At 38.4% G+C, this 23666-nt stretch overlaps 1 protein-coding gene across 5 annotated transcripts in view; it reads right to left on the bottom strand.

The window, feature by feature from the left end:
• The window catches only part of LOC101824868 (WD repeat containing planar cell polarity effector), a 258189-nt gene that overhangs the window by 119499 nt on the left and 115024 nt on the right, over positions 1–23666 (bottom strand). For all 5 annotated transcript variants that reach the window (XR_002382790.2, XR_005871773.1, XM_013113608.3 and 2 more), the window contains exons 7-9: positions 18443–18557; positions 16030–16163; positions 12584–12775 (exon numbers count right to left, since the gene is read on the bottom strand). Coding sequence is in view for 3 of the 5 variants with exons in the window: in XM_013113608.3 (XP_012969062.1) it covers positions 12584–12775; positions 16030–16163; positions 18443–18557 (441 nt within the window). In the remaining 2 variants the exon portion in view is untranslated. The remainder of the gene's footprint in view (positions 1–12583; positions 12776–16029; positions 16164–18442; positions 18558–23666) is intronic.

The raw sequence follows: 23666 nt of genomic DNA, 5'->3' as shown, positions 1-23666 counted from the left end.
AGATTCTTTTACTGACCTCAAAGGAGAAAAAAAGAGATGACAAAGGCTAAAGCGATCTTCCTGCTTTGGTTATTTTCTCAACTCCTTGAGGTTAAAATACTTAGCACACTAAAGTGTCATATCTACAGTGGCATTTCCCATATCCAATCACAATTCAATAGTGAAATAAAAGGCAATTATCAACAAATAAACATACAGATATCGTAAATTTGCACTTCGTAGGCACTGTGCAGTAACAGGCAGAGTAAGGGGACTGGAAAGCAGCAAAAGTGGGGAAGGACTGTGACAGAGAAACAAAAAGACAGGTCTGCCTGACGAAGACAGCCTGAAGGAAGGGACGAACCCTAAAGCCACCTGGGAGAAAAGAGCTCCACGCTGAGGAAATGGCTCCACATTAGAAGTTCTGTGGCTCCAGGAAAAGGACCAAGGAAGAGAGTATTAGACATTGGCAGCTGAAGGGCTGACTAAATGATGGGACTGGACAGTAAGGACTTTGCTATTTTGGCTGAAATCAAGTTTGTGAGCACAGGAAAGACACGCACTGACTTGTGAGTTGTAGTGTTACCCTGTGCAATCCATGGAGCTCACACTGAAACCTGCCCTGCATGCTCCCAGTGTGCTGCTTCACTCGTGTCCTGCCTGGAACCCAGGTTCCACCTGGAGACCAGGTTTCTCTTATCAACCATGCTTAGCCTTGAATAAGTTATGATGATTAATACTGCCAACTGGAGACAACCTGGAAACACAATGGAGATGACCATCTAGGCATGTGTGATGGTCAGTGCCAATTGTCAACGTGACAGAACTTGGAGTTACCTGGGAGAAGTGTCTCTGAGAATGTCTGTCTGTGAGGGACCGTCTTGACTGTAATGGTCCGTGTAGGTGGACATGCCCATTGTGGGCAGCCCCATTTCCCTGGGCAGGGATCCGGGATTGTATAAGCATGGAGCTGGGGAGCTGCTGTATTCATTCATTGTTCTGTTTTGCTGACTGTAGACATACTGTGTGAGCAGATGAGTGCCCACCACGATGGATTTTGCCTAGAACTGTGAGCTAATGGCAACACTTTCTCCCTTAAGAGAACACTTTCTCCCTTTTATCACAACATGATGAAAGGGAACTAAGTTGCCTGTGACTAGCTAGATTAGATGAATTGGGAAGAGCCACCTTAACTATACTGGTGTTATTCTACGGGCTGGGGTCATGAACTGTGCAAAAAAGAGAAGCAGCCTGGGACTCAGCATCCATTGCTCTCTGCTGCCTGAGTGAAAGTGCAATGTGACCAGCTGGCTGCTTCTCCTTGATGGGTGCACCCTTAACTGTGAGCCAGAATAACTTCTTCCCTGGATTGCCTTTGTCAGATACTCTGTCACAGCAACGGGAAAGGTGATGCATATAAAGGCAGACCAGAATTACTCTGGTTTCCTGAATGTCAGCTAGGTTATATTGTAATCCTACCTCCAGAAGAGCTTGTATCCTGACATGCAGTCTTCTGTTTTGGGTATTTAGTCACATGCCCTCACTTCACTATACACTTAAAACAGCTATCTTGTGTATTTCACACTGCTCTATACCTGTAAAGCAACAAGCAAAAACTGTGCTAGAGGAAAGCATGCCATATTAAAAAACAAAAGCTACACATTTAAAAAGACTAAAGCAAGCAAAACACTGCAATGGCCATTGAAGTATACCTCTAGAAAACTTAAAATTCTGCAATGGAACCCTTTGGGCATACTGAATATTTTAAACTGAAGGAAACAGGAAACACTGAGAGCTATGTGATATTGGGGGAAATCTAAATTTACACCAAGACAGCATGAATAGAGGGCCCAGTCAGGTGGCTGCACAGCCTACAAGTTACAAGGCATGGGCTCAGGGCTCAGGGCTCAGGGTCAGGACTCAGGGCTCAGGGCTCAGGATCCTGAGCATTTTTGTCTCTAAGGAAAGATTCCCCTCTCACAGGTTTCACCCACGGTCTGCTATACTGTTGACAGCTATTTAAGGGAAGATGCTTTACATAGTATAACTAAAAATGCCACTGGCTTGAATATAGTTTGACAGTGAAGCATTTGCCTGGAATGAATGAGGGCTCAGGTGTGATCCACAGCCCTACAAAACCAAAAAGTACAACAAAACAATACAAAAATCACATAAAAATTTAAATATAAAACATAAACACTTGAGCTACATTTTGGTTTAAAAGTACAGTGTTGTGCTACTTTGTTTTAAGAAAAGTAAGATTTATTCTCTCTCTAAATTTTGTCTATTGGGTGGCTGCGGGCTATGTACATGTGTGGAACTAAAGTCACAGGCCAACCTGTGAGCTGCCCAGCACAGATGCTGGGAACTGAACTCTAGTCTTCTGTAAGAGCAGTAGCAGCTTTAACAATGAGCTGACTCTCCAACTCTGCAGCATGCTGCCCTTCATATACATCTTAATCCCTTCACTGCTCCAAAAGTAGACACCATGAATCTATGCTCTGGAGATAAGAACAATGATGGTCAAAGAGAGAGGATATTGACAATCTAGGGTCTCAAGACACCCTGCCTAGTCAGCACAGTTATTCATAAGTTCATCAATTTTCCTTCCCTGTGATCAGAGGGAAAGAGTGAGACCCGGAGGCATTAATAACCTCACATATGGAGAGGAGTCCCCAGAAAGGGAAGAAGAAAGAGGGTGAAGGAGGATTCATGTGCTGAGCTGTTCTATGAGCCCCACATTCTTCAAGCCATTGTGCATAGTATGACTTCAAAAATGTGAAAGATGGGATCATGTTAGATGATTTTCCTTAACGATGCTTTATTCTTAGATCAACTAAATTGTTCTGAAAAGAGGGTACTCATGAAATGTAAATGCTTAATTAACTTTAAAATGAACCAAATAAAACTGCCTCCTCAAAACAGAAACTGCACAAACATAAGCTAGGACTGTTCATTCACCATTAGTTTCTTCTGTGGTGTCCTAGAGTCTTTTGACAGGACTGTATAAAGAACAGATTGACTGTGCTTATAATGCTGATTGATCTGTTAATGCGAATAGCCAAAACACCTGTGCTTTAAAGGACTTTATCCTGTGGAACCTGGCTCTGTCTAACCACCACCATCAACACTGTGGAGGAGATGCTACAGTTGGTCATCAGCTCTTGTTTTGGCAAAGGGAGTCATGAGGTCTTGGGCAAGCTCACCGCTTAGAACTCTAGTTTTCTCTTCTGAAAAGGAAGGATTTTTTTTTCTCACATACATTGTAGAATTGTGGTAAAAATAGCAACTAATATGCAAGGAACAGAGGCACCCTCAATAAAAAGACACTTTTACTGTTGGTCCTGAAAAGAAAGCCCCAAATCCTTTGACAAGGTCTGTAGATAATACAAAGAATGAAAGGCATCAATCATTAAATAAAATCCATATTTCTTACTTAGGACTTACGGTTGATACTTAGCTAAGTGCCAAGTATAACACATGGAGGAAAAGTTTAAATACAGAGAAAATGTGGTTTGGAAAGTAGTATCAAATGGATTTTATCTTTTCATGAGACGTATCACTGTACTTGGTCAATAACCATTATGACTGTATAAGTTTTAAATGAGACAGTATTATTGAGGGATGAAAAAGAAACGATTCAAAATTTGAGAAGTCAGTCAAAGCAATGCAGAGTCCTCTGTTAACATGAAGACAAAGAGGAGCTCAACAAGGAAGGGAGAGGAAGAAATCTGAGCAAAGTGTCAGCCCACCCAGGGCTATCTGATAACAGAGGCAGCCAAGTGGGGTGGGGTGGGGACTTTCAACCCAAAAGATGGGTGATCATGACACAACATTTGTGTGCATGTTAATATAAAACTGTGTAGCAAAAAAAAGTAAATGTCTAAAATGTAAAATTGTCAGGTAAAAAACAGCAGAACAAACAATCAGATGAGGTTCTAAAACTTCCTAAAGAGAATTGTTTTAGCCAAGTTTAAATCAGTCAGCTTTCAAGTTAAATCAGTTGAAGGGTTGTATTATAGTGAACCTTCATTTTCATTCTTTTAAAAGAAAAAAAAAGCTAAATTTGCCAGGGAATGGTGGCACACACCTATAATCCTGGACTTTTGAGGTAAAGGCAGAAAGGTCAATTAAAGGTCACTCCTCAGCTACATGGCAAGTTCCTAAGTTCTGGAGCCATTTACTCAAAAAATACATAGGAACAGCACAAGGAAAGAAAGCCCTATTAGACAATATGACTGGTGGTAACCTGAAAGATATTTTCAAATTCAGAAAGAACAAAAAGCAGAAAAGAAACCATAGTGAGTTAGAGACTGGCTCAAATCTTCAAGTTTCATTTTGCAGCTAGAGAGGGTATCTCTCATGAATCTTTTAAAAGTCACCCAATATGCAAATCAGGAAAATTATTTAAAGAGAGGCCTTTTCTGGCACCAAAACCTTCACCAGTAGGTAAACAGGTTACTTAAAAGATTATGCAGCAGCCAGAGTTCTTAGCTTATCACTAGGATTTATTCTGAAATCTACATTCTCTATATCACTTTGCAGAATTTTTAGGAACAGAAGATAAAAAGTACATTTTATTTTTACTTCTTTTTATGAAACATTCAACACACACATAAAAGTGGAGAGAAAAATATGTGAAAAACAGCTTTAGGAAATACTATCTTTCTGCCTCAACTTTAAAAATAAAATATCACATATAAGTTGAAGCCTGCCAGGCCCCATTTCCTTTTATCCCACCCCAGAGGCAACATTATTATGAATTTCTTATTTATCCTTATGTATATTATTATAATCAATCTAGAACAGCCCTATAGACCATGTAGAATTATTCTGTTTTATAAGTTTGCATAAATGTTATTAAACTATCCAATACTGTAATTTCATTTTTGCTCAATTTATTCTTCTAGAATTTAAGAAAGTCACAGATATATTTTGGTCTTCCATATAGCATCTTACCTCTGAATGTACCACAAAATATGCTTTTATTTGCCTGTTCATAGACATTTAAGCTGGTGTGTGTGTGTGTGTGTGTGTGTGTGTGTGTGTGTGTGTGTGTGTGTGCGTTTATGTGTGTGTTTTATCAGGGAGGGAACACAGGGTATCCCATTTGCTTGCAAGCAGTCTACCACTGAGTTATATTTACAACGTGTTATTTAAATTTTTAGACAGGGTCTGATTCAGTTGTTCAGCAAGCATTGACTTGTGGTCCTCCTGCCTCAGTCACTAGAGTAGTTAGGATCACAGGTAGCACTACTAAGCCTGGACCCCAACCCCATCCACTTCTCTCCATGAGGGAGAACACAGAAAAAATATGTTCTCACAGAAAGCAAGCATACTTATACCATCTTACTATATAACAAAATATAATAAGACTGCTTATTAGTTAGAGTTTCTATTGCTGTGATAAAACACCATAATCAAAGCAGTTTAAGGAGGGAAAGGTTTATTTCATCTTAGTGCTTATGATTCTATCATCCAGGAAACTCGGAGGCAGGAACTGATACAGAGGCCATGGAGGATACTGCTCACTGGTTCACTCACCCTACTTTCTCACACACCCAAGGGCCGCATGTCCATAATCAGTCACTATCTAAGAAAATGCCACACACACTTGCAGGCTAGTCTTATGAAGGCTTTTTCACAATTAAGAGTCTCTCTTCCAAGATACATCTAGGTTTGTGTCAAGTTGACAAACACCAGCCAGCACACATACTTAGGTAGAAACATGCTCATTGTTCATATTGGCTATTGGCTATAATACTGAGGCAACTAACTGACATTATTTAGGGAAAAATACCTCAAACATGATAAAAAAAAACACCAACTAGTTTTAACACATAACATGTTTAGTGCATGTTCTATTAATATTTCTCCTGTGCTTCCTTATTGCTAAGCTTGAAAGATATGTAACTTGCTTCTAGTTCTTGTTTACTACTGAAAGCAATGCTGCTATGAGCACTCTTCGTATGTGGCTCCTTGTATACAGACTGTTGTTCTTCATGCTGGGGATTCACCTTAGGTTTAGGTATTGCTATGTTGTTCTCTGTCATAGTCTACCAACTTCCTCTTCAGTAAGTAATGAATGAGATTTCCTTGCTGCTCCACATAGCCAATCAAACATATCAACTGAAAACAACAAAAGTAACATCTGGGCAGGAAAGACAGCTCAGTGGGTAAAGACACTTTCCAACAAGCCTGATGACCCGAGTTTGATCCCTTGAAGCCACATGGTAAAGGGAGAATTGACCCAATTTTTCCTCTGAACTCCACACACATACTGTGGCACATACAAACACACTCACACACACACACAAACACACATATACACACACATGCACACATATATATACACACACATACACATACACACACACCTCCAATAAGTAAATAAAACTAAAAAAGAACTTTTAAAATAAATAGTAGCATTTGGCTTTAAATGGAGATATTCCCTATTTTTAACATTTACAATTAATTCTGACATTTGTATAGAGGATAAATATACAAATATCATACCATCATAAAAAATGTTTAGATAGATAAAAAAACCATGTCTACTAGGAAGCATGAACATACTTGTACCCATACCTTTCAGCATGTATAAGTTAAAACCTCACTTGTTTGCATTAATATAGTTTTTCAGTCTAAATAACTACTTCCTATAATAGTTAATACAATGTTTCAAAGACTTACTTCATGAAAGAATAGACAGTTAATGGAACAGAACAGAGAACCAACAATTTTTGAAAAAGAGGAAAGGCAAGCCAATGAAGAAAGCAGTCTTTTCAATAAAACAGTTCCCAATAGCTACACACATACAAATGAAAAAAACATGTCTAAACACAGACAGCACAAAATTCAGATTCTAATTAGAAGTTTTATCATGATGATAGAACTACTATGCCTAATTTTCAGAGTAATAGCAATGGTACCTTAATTTTTCAGTTTCTTTAAATCTCCACATACAATAGACAATCTTTTAGGTGGTAATGCCAAATACCCATGAACAACTAGATGAGGATTTTAAAGAGAGTATTATATGCAACAAATGTATCATGTAATAATTTAGACTATTTTAAAACAAGAGGAGTGAAATGAGCAAAATAGAGGGAAAAAAAACCAACTGAATGCCCTCAATAATTAAATACTAGTGCCAATGTTAGGATGCTCATCCCAACAAGGTAGGCATGTATATGATATGGGACACAGTAAGTAAGAGATTATGTGATCTGATGCATTCCTGTCAACCCTGTAAATTAAGAGCTTTGGTACAGAAAATAGGAAATATAGCAGTAATATTAAAGAAGAATTAAAATTAGGAACTCTTTAACATTGATATAGAAGTATCAATATGGACATACTATGAATATGTATACAAATACAAATACAAATACTACAACTGAAGAAATCTAGAATCAATGGCCAACCCCAGAACAACAAGCCAATGTCCTTAATATACTGACTTAGACTCAAAATTATAATTTTCCATTAAAAGAAAAACAGTGTCACTAGGATGTGGTGGTGCATGCCTTTAATCTCAGCACAAGTAGGGTAGGGGCAGGCAGATCTCTGAGTTCAAGACCAATTTAGTCTACAGAGTGAGTTCCAGGAGAGTCAGGACTACACAGAGAAACCCTGTCTCAAAACAAAACAAAATGAACCAAACAAATACAATAACAACAAAAACAGTACCTTGAAGAAATGCCCAATTCCAGTCTAAAATAGGCAATGTACAAGATGAACCACTGACACACCAGACAGCTGGGAATCTACCAACATCGCTGAGATCGTAACAACAACGAGCAATTTGAAGAAGCTTTTACTGGCCAAAAATGGAAAAATCTAAGCTTCTAAAGGATACAGTTACAAGTTATGAATATATCATATAAATCGTTTGACTCTGTGAATTAATAATACTATTCTTAAAATTTAATCAACCGTCTTCACTAGAGATCAGTTTATTATCTTAACAAATGGTAGGAAAGGAGACATTTTTATTCAGCTTATTACATAAGGCTGATAGAGGTGTCACACATATAAAAGAGTTCAAATAATAAGTGAAATGAAGTAATCTAATTAGAAAATTACCATTTTATAACGTTAATGAATCAATTCATCTTGGAATAAAACACCAATGGTTGTTATCATCAAAAACCAGGAACAACTAAGAAAGCAAATGAACTTGTGCCTGCTGAGAGTCTCACCAAAACTACTAACCTGAAGAATGGTTAGAAGACAGGTAAACGTGTTAAAGGTTGCCATGCAGATACAAATAGGTCCAGCCCACAGACACTCTAGTTGCAAAAGATACATTTTATTGAAAGAATGGAACTATGGGAACTAGACTAAGATACCCACTGAAAGGATTTAAGTGGGCATTATGTTCTATTTTCTGGGAATGCACACACAGTAAAAACTGTGTGGTAAGTAAGAATAATGGCAATGGCTACCTTGGGGAATGGTGTATCAGTTAAGACAGAGTACAGAGAGGTGCTTCACAGTTCTATTTCTCCACCTGGCCACTGATTTCAAAGGTGGTTTGCTTATATTATCACATTAAGCTATGCATTTACTTTGCATGGTTTGCTTTATGTACATTATATTTTGTAATAAATATATATTAAGCCAGCATTTAAAAAAATACAAACCTCACATTCCCTTAAGTAGAATATATGAATCAATGGTGTTCAAAAGTATTTTGGCTTTTCAGTTGAAAATATCTGTAAATTTTCTGGATTCCTTTGCCAAATGGTACTATATTAATAGCTGGACACAAACATTTTCCCGTAAGTTACTGCCCTTGAGAAACTGCTGCAAGAACAATGCTTCATTTGGTGGTGGTGCATGCCTGTGTTGTTTCCAGCACTGAAGGGAGAGGCAGGACAACTGGAAGCTGAAGGGTAGTCTGGGCTACATGGGTCCTTGTTTCAAACACACACAAACAACAAAAGCTCTCGTAAGAAAAACACGTATCTGTGAGATTTATCTCCCTGGGTCTAAAACGCTCTGCAAGTGTCTTGACTACTTGGTGAGCAAGTTCAGTTGGTCTCTCAGTAGAGACTGTGATGTCAGCACCACAGACAGAAGTATCAGATTCACACATCTAAAAGCTAAAACGGCTGTGCAAATATAAAAGGGAAGAATAAGTTGTCATGACATTCTTGTCAAAGTGAGTGTATACAACAGAAGAAAATGGTAAAAACTTTTCAAAATAAAGAATAAGGAGTAAAATATTTAAATGAAGATGTTACCATGTAATACATGACAACCCACACCACACGCAAGCTGCTAAAATATGTTTACAGACATATGTACAGGCTTGTGTATGTGTGCAGGTGCACGTGTGTGGGTGCGTCTGGGGAGGTGAGGGTCTGTGCTGTGTGTCATTCCTCAGGAGGCATCCATCTTGCTCCATTGAGACAGGCTCTCTAACTAGGACATGATGCTTGACAAAGGATGGGCTAGCAGGTCAGAAAGAGAGAGCCCCGGAGATCCTGTTGTCTCCAACTACCCAGCGTTAGGGTCACATCTGGCTTTTCACTTGGTCCTGCAGACCAAACTCAGGAACAGCAACTGAATTGTCTCCTAAGTCCCTAAAATAGGGTCTTAATGAATTCACTGATAAAAGTCCCTTCTTCTACACTACTTACCACCCATTTTTCTTAGGCTACATAACTCCCTTTGTTCCATGCTTCTAATTAAGATACACTATTTGTTTAGAATTCTGTGGTGTGAAATTGGGCTAGAAATTTTCTAATATCCATAAAATAAATTTTAAAATGTTTTCCCTCAGAAAGGCAGATAATTTGGTCACAGAGAGTTGATTTCTGTTTCCTTTGTTTTCTTTTCTTATTTTTTTAGAAGCTTGGTAAGCCAATTTTCTACTTAGACTCTACTGTTAAAACTCTTATTTGCTTCAGTATGTGGGCTTTATCCTTTCCATGGTCTGTTATGCAAAAACGATGGCTTCAGTTTTTATTTTTTTAAGTCTTCTGTAAAGCAGTGGGTCTCAACTTGGATGCACATGAGATTGCCTAGGGAACCTAAAACAGATTACTGATGCCCCCTCCTGACCACAGACTCTAAGGGAAGGCATGAGGTGGCCCAGGCTCAGAAGCTCTGCAGGCGACTACAGTGTATTACTGGGGTAGGAACACTGTTGTCCAAATCAAAGTTATTATCTTTTCTGCTGGGGCCTAGACAGAAAATGCTTTTTTAAAATTCTGCAGTCTAACAGACTCAAAGATTACTCAATTTCTTCTCTATGAAGATTCCCCCCACTTTTGGTTATAATTTCAGCGCTCAAAAGCATATTGTCTTATGATTATAATGATCTCTTTTTAAAGTCTAAAAAAAAAAACAAAGGAGCAGTCTTAACTTTCAGCTACTGGTGACTTTGGTTCATGACATACTAAAAAAAAATGTTCCAGTTAAAGATTAAATCTTCATACAAAAAAGTAAAACAAGTATTGAAATTCACAAAAGCTTCTGGCAAAACAATTTATAATTTTTAAACAGTTGAATTTTGGTAGAGCAAGTGAAAGGGCCAAATGCTGAAGCAGAAGCCCTTGCCAGGAAAGTGAGTTGTATACAAGAAAATATCACAAGTGAGAGGACACACAAGGTAGTGAGTGGTTCAAAATCATGTGTGGGCTAGGGTGTGGCTCAGGGGAAAGCGCTTGCTTACCTAGCACAACAGAGGTTCTGGGTTAGATCTCCAGTAGCACAGAAAAGTGATATTTGCATGTCATACACACATTTATAAGCATGGATTCAGATGCTTCCATAAAGTGAACACTTCCATAAAAACTATGGAATACCATGTGACAAAACAGTCACCCCACAAAAACTTACATACCTTTTTAAAAATGGAGTCAATAACTTATAAAAACCTAGCTGATATAATTCCCTTTGTTTCAGAGGGGAGAAAAGGCTAGCAAAATCACTCCGCAGTGCTAATAAAGGCTTGAAGTGAAATCTGGAACAGATGATGAAAGCAAGTAGAGCTGGGTACCAACCTTGTTTCTGAGCACATTGGAAAGCCTTTTAATCTTCTCAATATCTGAGCAGAATCAATCACTCCCTGTTGGCTCCTGCATACTAGAACTTACATACACTCTACCCATAGCAAACTAACACTCTCTTATTTGTTTTCCTATTTGTTTCTCACTGGTAAAAAACAAAAAAAAACAAAAACAAAAACAAAAACAAAACAACAACAACAAAAAACCCTAAGGTTCTTGAAGGTGAGGCAGCCCCCTCTTTCTTCCATCCGGGATGGACATCGTGCCATGCAAGGCTGTGCTCAAACTGCAGGCTACTTCAGGCAGAAACACCATTCATACAGGAAATGGGAATAATGAGTTGGGGAGGAAATTCCTTTGGCCAGAGCATATGTTTATACAAGAAACAACACTGGAAAGGTAGGTCAAGATCAGTTTGGGTCAGACTGATTTTGGGTTCAACATATCCTAAAGGCTTAAGTGGAAATGACCAAGCAGATCTGTGCTTTGGTTCCCATACCTGTACACTGTAGAGCCACCAGGGTCAGATACAGAACTGGGAAAGCTTACTGCAGAATAACTGGAAAAGTCCAGTTCTTAAGGAAGACACACATACATATCAAATATAAAGTACTAGGACCCTTCAATATTAAAACGTAGCCTAAAACTGGACTTGGTAGCACATGCCTTCAAACTCAAAAGTCAAGAGGCTGGGGCAGGAGGACCAGCAGTTTTAGGGTACATAACAAAACCCAATCTCCAAGATAAACAAAACTCAAAAGACTGAAAGTTTATGTAGGTGGTACAAGAGAATTCACGGAACTACCCATTTCATCCCAGAACACTAGGTTGAGAAACACTTCTTCAAGTCTGAACTCACCTTACTCAGTGACAACTAAAACTTTACCAAGGAGAGGACTCTTTTTAATTATAAAAAAGACACAGGTACTAAGCGAAAGCACACAAGGCCCACTCATGTGGATGAGTAACGACCACAGACAGCACTGTCGGGAAGAGACAGAATGAGAGCCGACTAGATGGCGGAGCTGTGCTCCCAGGGCTCCACCAGCAGTCAGGTCCCAGGACAGGGTGCTGCGCTGCCTCCCTTGCAGCTTGCACAACTGACGGCACGCCGTCACCGCAACCTGCACAAAATGGGCACTTGACTGGTGTTTTTTAAGGGTAACTGGTAGTATGGCTTTTTCAGGCACAAAATCCTCAGCAAACCTTGATTATAGGTGTGTTGTGCATAATGTATAGACTATTTTCACCAGTTTAACTCTACTATTCAAATAAAGAAACTACAACACCTAGAGGCTAGTAACTTACTTAAGCAGAGAGGGAGGCAGTGGCAGAATCAGCATTTGAACCCAGAAGTCTGTGGTTTCAATCACTATACTATTTCAGCCAGCCTGGAATTGTCTACTTATGCTCTAGCTATATTACATTTTAGGATCTCATTTTATATTCAATTTCCTTTTGAATATTTGAAAATATAAATTATAGGTTTAAAACATATTCACACATATTTCAGAATAGAAAATCAGGAATACTATTTTATTTGTACTTCTTTAAAATATATGCATTTGTTTTAGATTTACCTGAAGTCCTCCTTGAGTAAAACCCAAGAGCAGGAGATTGGCTCTGTCTTTCTCAGAAGAGATTGGAGTCCAAGGCCAAGCACCATCACTGAGCAGCGGCCACCAGCAAACAACTGCATCCTGACTGGAGTTGATAGCTAAGTGACGCTCTAGTGTCCTGTTTGTGGGGCCGGGTATGTCATAATAGGAAATCTAATGGTAAACAAACAAACAAACAAACATATGAAAATGTTTCTTGTAAAGGATATAAAATCATCTGAATATTTTTAAAAACTCAAAGCATCTGTAAATGTAACACACATGAGTAAATATGCATCTTCAACATTTTCTTAAGAGGATGTCAGAATTTACCAAATTCTTTTGACACATATATAAAAAAGACATATGTTCAAAATTCTCCCAATTTTTAGCAGAGGAAAGGAAAAAAAGAAATGTGAGTTAGGGAGGAACTAGATGTAGCGATTCCAATCAATACCAAAATGTACAGTCATGGTTGCCTGACAGCAGCGACCTACACATGGGGTTTAGGATCAGCTATATTAAATGACAAGCTCAGTACTACTGACCACGAGTGTCTGACTACTATTTAAGACATAACACGGTAACAATGACTGACATCAATAAAAGGAAAAAAAAACAACTTGAGGCAAATATCTCTTAAAAAGAATATATGAAACGTATACACACATATTTGCATAAAGGGATAAGCCATGGCATCGCACGAGAAAGTTTATGCAGCTTCTGAGAATTACACTTCACTTTCTTAGGAAGGATTTGTCGAATTTATTATTCAAACTATGTTATTTTGGAACATGGTTATTTGAAAACATAAGCACGGCACCATCTGGGTGACACATGCCAAGGAAATATAGATTGCACCGTATTTCTGCTTAAGGAATTAATGGAAGACTGATAGCTTGGAAGGAAAAAAAACTATCTTGCCATTGCTGGTCAGCAATAATCGAACCACTTTCTGGGGATTAAGCGCATGGCTAAGCCTACTGGACCAGACACTAGCAAAGGGCAGGGGGTCTCCTTATCAGGGAAGCGCTTCTGGAGCCAGCCTCACTACATGACAGATTGCTTTCATATTCCTGTCTGCAAGGCAACAAAGGATGGCAGTAATGCGATAATGCCAGAGTGCAATGGGTGTTAAGAACCCGCTGCATTTATGTATTGTATTTAGTAAATAATCAGGCTCATCCAAATTGTGATCTCACCACTCAACCAAGGCCATTAAAATCAAGGTTAATGCTTTAATAATCCTCTGCTATTTTTTTTCCAACATGGTCAAAAGGAACTCTTTTCTATTTGCATGGCCATAATATTATTGACCTCTTCATCCTCTGAATACACATCAAAAGGAACCAAAATCAAAGTAATTACTGGTGTTGTTCTCTCATAGTAAACATTTAACTCCTTGCACCATCTCTCAACTGTTAAACTGAATTGGATTTTTAAAATGTGGACAGGAAAGCTTGTTAAAGGTCAGCACTTCCAGGATATTTACCCTGAAATTCTTCTTGTCAAAATTATTTCAGTGTGAAATAATTAAATTATGGTATAACTGGAAAGAAAATCCAAATGGGCAATGATAAAACACAGATGCATTTTTACATTTTTAAGTCGAAATACTTATAGTTAAGTTTTTGATGTAATTATTACAACTTCCTTCTTATTTGAGAGAACTACTATAATCACTAAATATTTAAAGACACATGCACATTTATTTTGGTGTCCAGCTTGACATGAAGGCATGTTACAAATTTCTAGATGATAAAGTCAAGTTAAAAACGAGTGATTGGCATACTCAGTTTTCATAGAATGCATATCAGTTGTTGTTTAAGACTTCTGTTTACTGGGAATTTTAATGGCACTGGTGTTCTGTGATCAAGAGAGCAGGGAAAATGGGTAAGTTTCTTAACCTATCCTTCCAGGTGGTAAAGGGTGGTGTTCACTAATTAAATGTTTCAAACATTGCAATAAGAAATGAAATCCATGGTCTTTCCAGGAGGAAACATATTCCTCTAGTATGTAACATTCCTCTAGTATGATGTGGAGTGCCAATGGCAGAAATAATGTGTTAATTCCCCTATTTAATCAATATAGATCCAAAGACTAGGCCTATATTTTTAAATATATTTTTTAAGAAAACCTGACACTTGCACAATTTTCCTTAGCTCTCATTAGCTACTATCCTTCAGTTGAGAAGACGTCACTCAGTTACCCATCATATATGAAACAAAGGTCCTAGTCACATGGGATTTTACATAATATGGCTAATAACACTATAAGTGGCTTTAGGTAATGAAGAGTGATACATTTTAAACCAACATTAGGAGAAAACAACATTTTAGAATCAATCTAGGTAAACAACTTGGGGGAAAACAACACTGTAATAATGTTAAAGGGATCCTTTTATTTTTGACTAACTAAATATAATACATGAACATCATAAATTGCCAATTAAAGAAAACCATTATCCTGAAAATTTTATAGAAACTCTACAAATCTGGCATACAAGCCAGATCGTATGTTATTATTTCCATGTTAAACTCTTTCTTATAAGAATCGATGTTTCTATTAAACAAATTATATATTTCCTATGTCACTATCACCCCAATCATCATACATAACAATTCCAAAGTGCAGAAGTTAGGTACAAAAAACAGCTTCTAAGCACACACACCAATTACAAGCCACAGGGCTGGCTTTGCCTCTGCTATAGACACTCAAGGATGGCATACATGTGCATCATTTTTAAGAAAGCTGTGTATCAGCTCCGTTCCCATTGAACAGTGAACTGTCTCAAATCCACGTCACAGAGGCTGGATCAATCTTGCAAACACAAGTCATTGTTGAAAAGATGCCTTGAACTGAAACAGCCTGGAAAATGTATTAGATGCTCACCCTTGCAGAGAGTATGCCTTTCCAGCAGTTAAAATGTAATGTAGAAATTTTAAGTACATCATTTAAAATAAAAATCCTGCCTTAACAGATGTAAAGTCCATGCTACAGGGAAACAAATTACCTGGAGTTAGCAGAGGGAGAAAGACTAACATACCTGAAAGAAACTTCTTTTTGTATTTCTTCCAGTGTGGGATATAAGGGTCTTCCCATTACTTACTGTATTTTCTATTAATTTTTGAAAAACCCTTCTTCCTTTTTTCCTTTCTTAGAGTAAAAACCAGAGTAGCTATATAGATACTTAGTGTAACGTGAAAACAGAGTATATACTAACATAACATGAACACCAACTTTGCCCTCCATAAGCTCAAATATACCAGCATTAGGCCTCCACCACAGGAAAGATACAAAGGCAGATTCAGGTTTCCTGAAACCCACAAATGTTATGGTTCAAGAGTAAAAACCATAACATTAACTCATGCAATGTTCCAGTGTGCCTTAATCAGTAGTAATATGACTATATACATTGAAGTTTCTACCTTATAATCCAAGGCTGAGAGTTTTTCCGGTTTCTTATTTACATCAAGAGAATCCATCTTCTTTGTAAACTGAATAAAACATAGTTTGTTTTGTGCCAAAAATGATAGGATGATGAAACTGTCTGTAAGAAGAGCTAAAACAGGGATTTAATGATCCCAAGTTAGAACAAAGTTATAGTAAGTTAACACATTTCAACTGAAATATTATTAAAAGATACTATAACAAAATAAATATTAATCAAAGTTACTAACATATTTCTAATGATATTGAAGATAGTAGGAATAAGCAATAATCATCAATACAATAATATGGATTTGGTATTTTCCCCTCTTTTTCAGTGACTATTCCCATATAAACTAATGTCTGAAGAACATCACCAAAGGAAGTATTTGAAAGCCAGAGCTCAAAACACATAAAGAGGCTTGGCGTGTTGGCACAGCCCTTTAATCCCATTACTTGGAAGGCAGAGACAGGCAAAGTTTGAGGCCAGCCAAGGATACAAACTAAGAGCTTGATTAAAAAAAAAGATATAAAAGAGACTTTTATTTGTGTTTATGTACTATTTCTACATTCATATAAGCCATTTGATAATAAAGTAGATTGATATTGATCAATTTTTTCCACCAACTTCATTTTTTTTTATTTAAAATTTTTCATCTATAGCCAGGAGGAGGTGGTGGCACAGGCCCTTAATCCCAGAACTTGGGAGGCAGGGGAAGGTGAATCTGTGAGTTTGAAGCCAGTGTGGTTTACAGAGGGAGTTCCAGACAGCCAGGGCTACACAGAGAAACCCTGTCTTAAACACAAACACACACACACACAAAAAAAATTATCTGTAATCTCTCTTTTGAGGACTTACAAACTGAGTGAAAGAAAGTATACTACATCCAAATGTATATTATGCAAATTAACATTTAATAATGAAGATTAGCAAAAAATATTTCTATAGCTTTATTTCTAAAGAATATAAATAGGCAAATAACCTCACAGGTTATATAGTGTCATTACTATGTTAACTGCTAAAAGGCAAAAAAAAAAAAAGGTATAAAGAAATTACTGAACATTGTCTACCCTTTTCTCCATCCTCCTCTGGGTGTGCACGCAGTGGCCGACGGAGGGTCTGCACAATCACTGGGGACTCTGGAGAGCTGCCAAGAAACCACATTGCTCTCGAGTCCCATGAGAATGTGAAATAAGATAACTCAGACAACAGAAGAACATGAATATGAGAAACCTCATAGTTGGTGCTATTTGCAAAGTCAATGAAGGGCATAATGAGATGAGGAAAAGAGAACACCTCCTTAGAGAAGCCCTCTTGGCATCACACCACTACATGGTGGAGGAAGTGGCTACACCACCTGTTGTTATCAGTGGTGTTGCTAATTGTAGCCATCCTGCAGAGTACTTTCTCTAGGGTTTGAAATTATGCCAGACTGTCGTCAGGAGCACTGAGCAGCGCATATAGCAGAAAGGGGTCTTTTCGTCGCACCTCTGTCCTCTCTGCTACACCACATCTTCCTTTGTTATTCTATTTCAGATACTGTTTTTAATCTTTCACGGTAATCTGACCTGTTTTGTTGAATTTTTTTTACTCCAAATAAAGGAACAGAAACTTAAAATCCAGAGTCAGAATAATAGAGCAGAAAGAAAATAGGTCAGAACTCATGTTCAGATCTCAGCTCAGTCACTTCCTGACTACATAACCTTAGCCATCACCATGAGTAGCTCAGCTTCACTTTCCTTATCTACTAGAATGAAAATAACCATATCTTCTACAGTCCCTTTCTTGAATTAAATATAATGGACTCTTTATAGCTCAACAAATATTAGTAATCTACCTACTCGATAAATGGCTTAAAAGCTTTTGAATGTGCTTTATACCAACCATGCACAGTACTGTCCCTTAATAGATCTGGCCTTCCCTGGTGCGTCTGGCATTGGCTTTTGCTATTTAGAAAGTATAACACACATTATTCAGAATCTAGTATTCATTAACAAGTAACAACTCTGCTTCACATAGGAAGCAAAGCACTCAGGGTGTTTCACCAGGGCCTGTCTTGGCATATTTGTATTATTTATGCATAATTCATTGGGAAATTTTTGAATTATCAATAACAGAGAAATTATTCTTAATGAATGAGAAAAGCTTACTTTAAAATAATATTAAAAATGTAAAGGAAAGATTGGAAAGCACTTAGACTCTGAGCCTGACACTTAAGAAGAAAAGTGCACAGACATTAAATATAAGTTGAAGCCTGTTATTGGTCCCAGGGGTTGTAAGTATGCTATTACAAGTAATTACCTGTTGTATCTGCAAGTCCCCAGTGGTAATAATTAGTCTACCTGTTGACAAAGTATTTCTCCTGCCCCACTGTTAATGTAGGCAGTTGATTTGCACAGGGGTGTAATTACCATCACTGATGGTGTCTGAGATGAGCTTCCCCACCAGGCTTCTGTCAATCACCACTTTCTCCAGCTGAGGCCCGGAAAGGCTTAGGGACACCAGCACACCTGAACCAAAGAGGACCTGAAACCAGGTAAGGGGAAGAGAAGAAGACATGCTGAAAATTAGAACCTTTTAAAAATCTCTTCAATCATACAACCCACATAGATATTTTCACATGCATTGAAATCATGAAATCACGGTTTTTCTTCTCTGAAAGTCATCAACATTCTGAGTATGAGACCAGCAGGTAAACGCTGCAATGTCGTCAGCAGACATTTAATGTGGTCCCTGCTATCAGACACCTATTCTTCTAACGCTTAACAAGTGCCTATGCAGAAACAGCGGCTTTGTTTTGTACTCAGAGTTTGTAACGTGTAGTATTCAAACACTGAAAGGTTAAACTTTGTATCAGAAACTTAAAGACTATTTTGTGATGTTTAGGTAGTCATTGCTGCTCACTGAATCCACAACGCAGCCATGATTACAATATAAACAACTAATTTGAAACTTAAGCCCTAGTCACTTCCAGAAATAACAATTTATTTATTTATTTAGCTGTCAGTCTATCTATCTATCTATCTATCTATCTATCTATCTATCTATCTGTCATCTATCTACCTACCTATCTATAGGTTTTTCAAGACAGGGTTTCTCTGCATAGCTTTGTCACATGTCCTGAAACTGGATCTGTAGATCAGACTGGCCTTGAATTCACAGATATCTGCCTGCCTCTGCCTCCTGAGTGCTGGGATTAAAGGCATGCACCACCACAGCCCAGCCCAAATAAAGATTTTATAACCAAAATAATTAAAAGAAATACATAGCAAGGCAATAAGGTAAACTGTTAAATGTTGTAAAGTCATATGTAGGGCACACCATCAATAGTTTCACAAGGAAAACCAAAAGCAGTGAAGCTCTGGCCTGTCAGGGTCAGTGCCGAGCAGCTGTTCACTGAAGACGGCTGGATAGAACTGTGAGAATTTTACAGCACTCCTTTCCATTTGTAGCAGCGTAATTCATTCATCTCCAAATGTTCCAAACTTCTGAAAGGACTCTGCATATGTGTGTGCTTGTTATCTATGAGATTTTGAAATATCAACATTGGAAGAAATTGTTTCACCTTCAAGGCAACAGACTCAAAGCTGATGAATCATGGAATAGCATATGCCATAAGAAGAAAAAACCCAATTGTTAGTAAACTAATCATGGGCATGCCAGCCAAACTCAAAGACACCCAATTGTTAGTAAACTAATCATGAGCATGCCAGCCAAACTCAAAGAAAACCATGACTGAAACCACACAGGGAATCCCCCGCCCACCTAGGCATCATGTCCTAGCTAGTGATGATGATTCTGTTAAAACGAATTTGGACATGTGTGAAAGATGAGTAGCACCAGGGACCAGAGTCCTTGGGTGTGTGTGTGGGGGGGGGGGACACCACAGTTGCCCTACTGCTAGAATCTCGGTCTTAGGCAACAGAAACCTTGCTTGTATCTGAGTTATAGACTGCTCTATTCCATGCCCTTGCCTCTGCAAAGCCACAGTGGGAGATGGGAAAATTAATCATCTTTAGGAGTTTGGGAAAGAGAAGAAGGCACAGTTGTTCCAAGAGTTACAAAATACTTCAGAAATTAATTAATCTCTACTGAATTAATCCAGCCTTATTACATATCTTGATAGCAAATGATTCACTATTTCTATGGAAATTTCATAGCACCTGGTTGTCGCTCTCCAAATTTCCCCTTCTCAGACATTCAGAAAGACATGATATGAGGCTCAATTTGTCTGGCTGGCTCTTCCCTTTCAAGTTTGCTCAAAACAGCACTAAAACTTCCTTTTCAACGTATTTTTCTTTAAAAAAATGTATAGCTGACTTCCTAAGCATACTTCTCTTAGTCACTAACGACTGGTTTCTCATGATACTGGCTTGATTACATTTACATTTGTAACTTCAATGCTAGGCACAGGAAATGCATGGAGAAAACACAGAACTAGCTCATTAATATATCAGATAGTCGCACTCACAATGACATGGGTACCCCTGCAATTGTCAATAATGTGCTTGGCTGAGAAGAGAGCACAGTTGGTAGTGTACTTGCCTAGCATGCAGGAAGTCTTGAGTTCTTCAAAAATTTTAAATTTATTTTATTTGCTTTGGTATGCATATGTACATTCACATGCTAGTTGCATGCATGTGCCACAGCATGTAGGTGGAGACCAGACAAGTACTTGTAGGGCTGAGTTGTGTCCTTCCTCCATCATCAGGACCATGAAACCACAGACAGACTGCAGGCTTTAGGAGAAACCTTTACTGGCTTAGCCATCTCACCAGCCCAAAGTTCTGAGTTCTGTATCCAGAACTGAATAAACTAACTGGGCATGGTGGTGCATTCTTACAATCGTAGCATGTTCAAGGTAGAAACAGTAGAATCAGAAGTCCAAGGACATACTTGGCTGTGTAGTTAGTTGAAGGACAGGTTGAACTACTTGCTACCTGACCCTACCTCTAAAAAACAAAACCAAACAAAACATAACACATGAAACATAGACCTGAGTGCTGCCAGTCACGACATCACTTGATAGCTACCCTAATTGGGACAGCCCCAATTGCCTTAAACACATGGGGTAGGACATCCTTTGGTTTATTTAACAAGCCCACAACTAAATTTAATGGATGAAAAATGAGCCAAATAGGCTAATAGATGAGGCATGAGTGTCATAAAGAAGTGGCATCAAGCCTATTATGCAGTTCGGATATAGGTTGGGAACGTACTAAGGGGTAGATCTAGAAGTTGAGGTTCAAACTAAAAACTGCTTTCCTAAAACTTCAGTATTAGCCTCACTTTTCTTCAGTTGCATCTCCGCATATATTCAAAGACGACAGCACATAGAGCATGACTTAAAATCAGCAGTGGCTGGTTGTGTGACGCTGAGTTACTTAACATCTCTGTATCTTCACTTTCTCATCTGAAAGAAGACACGATACTATCTTCCTCACAGGATGAGGGTTAGGTAACTTTATTAACAGAATTTGTAATAATGCCTGGCACACCGTTTGCAATGATTACTGCTGTCCAACCATTCCTATCAGTTCTCATCATACCGTTTGCTATCTCTGAAGACATTCTTTGTCTTAAATAAAAACTCAGCACCCATATTGGACTCAGAATTGTATATGAAACACTGGCCTCCAGATGATGACATTTTAACTTTTATTTATTAATGTTGTATGGATACTATGTGAGTGTATGTACATGTCCTGTGACACACATTCCAGGGGGCAGGCTTGAACATTAGAGGACAACTCTTGGGAGGTGGTTCTCTTTTTCAGGGTTCCAAGAAGCAAACTAGAGCCAACAAGCTTTTGTGGCAAGTGCTTTTACCCACTGAGCCATGGCATCAGCACTCCAGGTACATTCTAATCAGAAAAGGGACAATCTTTTGAAACTTTTCCAATTTGCAATGGTTTCATAAGGGCATTTACCTTCAAGCTTCAGAACTATGGAACTAAATTTGTTCACCCTTCATGTTTCTTTCTCTGTATGTTCTGTTACCAACATCATTACCACGAAAGAATTTTCCTCTCCTGACACAAGCTGCTCTACAGTATATGAACCTATGCTATGTTATAAAATTCATTCCAAAGGGCAGTTTTTGTGGAGATGGAGAAGAAACATGAAACCTGGAGGAGTAGGTGTGAGACGCAATTGATACTGGAGGAGATTAAGAACCCAGGGTGTCAGAGAGCAGGAGGAGGGGCACACACAGCACATGATCTGCACACAGAGAAGGTAGCAGTGACTTGCATTTGAGCGCTCCATTAGGCCTTTCACACACTTACTCACAGCCATCCATCCCACATATATTCATTCAGGGTATCACACGAGCCAGGCCCTGTTCTGAGTACCCCACCTACATCAGTGAACAAAGAAACAGTGCCTTGGTTTTCCCTATCCACATGGGGCTTGCATTTGAATGTAGATATAGATAATAATGAATAGTTCAAATATAATAGCAGTTAGTGCTAAGATGTATGGAGGAAAAGCACAGCAAGATGGAGATTCTAGGAGGATGGCTGCTTTAAGCCTGATGAACAATAAACAAAAGGCCTTCTTGAAGAAATGTCACATGACTATAGATCCAAAGAAAGGGAAGTGACAGTCTACATTAAGTACCTAGAGAAATGGATTTAAGGCAGAGGGACAACAGAACAAAAACTCTGACTATGCTGTGGATGACCGGGAAAAGCTGGCCCATGTACCTGAGAGAGAACAAGAGGCAGTCCTCAGAGATACAGTGTGCAGAGGAAGTCAGGGGCCAGCTTACACTGGAGCCTGTTACTGAGAAGACATTACATTTTATCAGGAATCTATGGTAAGGGAGGGGATGGGCAAAAGCATGTAATCCATTGGAAAATAGTTCCAGCCACCACAAGACAAGATGAGGACTTAAACAAGAACAGCCATACTAGAGGAAAATGTCATCAACAGTCTTAAGATACCTCATTGACCAACTCACTGACAGCCTGTGGGCTACCCATTGACAAGGGCAGTTATGAATGTGGCCCAACACCAACTGGTAAGCTTACTTAAAACATTATGGGATTTCTTCATTATCTATTTTTGAAAACTCAACTGTGTGGTACTTGAACATGACTGTAGACAATACTATCATTTCTCAATATCAAAAGGTTGGATATGTCTGTAAGAGTATTCATAAGCATTTGCTGAAGGACTGACTGTGGCATGCTTGGCATAAGCAATATGCTTTACTGAGGTAAGGAATGTCAGAGGCAAAATTTAGACTATGGAGCATCAGGAGCTTGGTTTTTAACAATTTAAGTCACCAACAGAAATACAAGTAAAGATACCCTTGTAAAAAGTAGAAAGGGAGTCATCAACAATATTAAGGCCACATTTAAACACAAGCCAAAACTGTACAATGGGAAAAGGAAAGCATCTTTAACAAATGGTGCTGTCATGACTGGATATTGACATGTAGAAGAATGCAGATAGATCCACACCGATCACCATGCACAAAATTCAAGTCCAGGTGGATCAAAGACCTCAACATAAATCTAGTTACACTGAATCTGATAAAAGAGAAAGTGGGACGTAGCATTGAACACATAATCTTAGGATACCAGTAGGACAGACACTGAGAGCAACAATCAATAAATGGGACCTCCT

Source organism: Mesocricetus auratus, unplaced genomic scaffold (genome assembly GCF_017639785.1).
Source record: "Mesocricetus auratus isolate SY011 unplaced genomic scaffold, BCM_Maur_2.0 Super-Scaffold_100029, whole genome shotgun sequence".
NCBI lineage: Eukaryota > Metazoa > Chordata > Mammalia > Rodentia > Cricetidae > Mesocricetus > Mesocricetus auratus.
The sequence above is the reverse complement of the archived record's forward strand: the minus strand, read 5'-3'. Positions and strand labels throughout refer to the sequence as shown.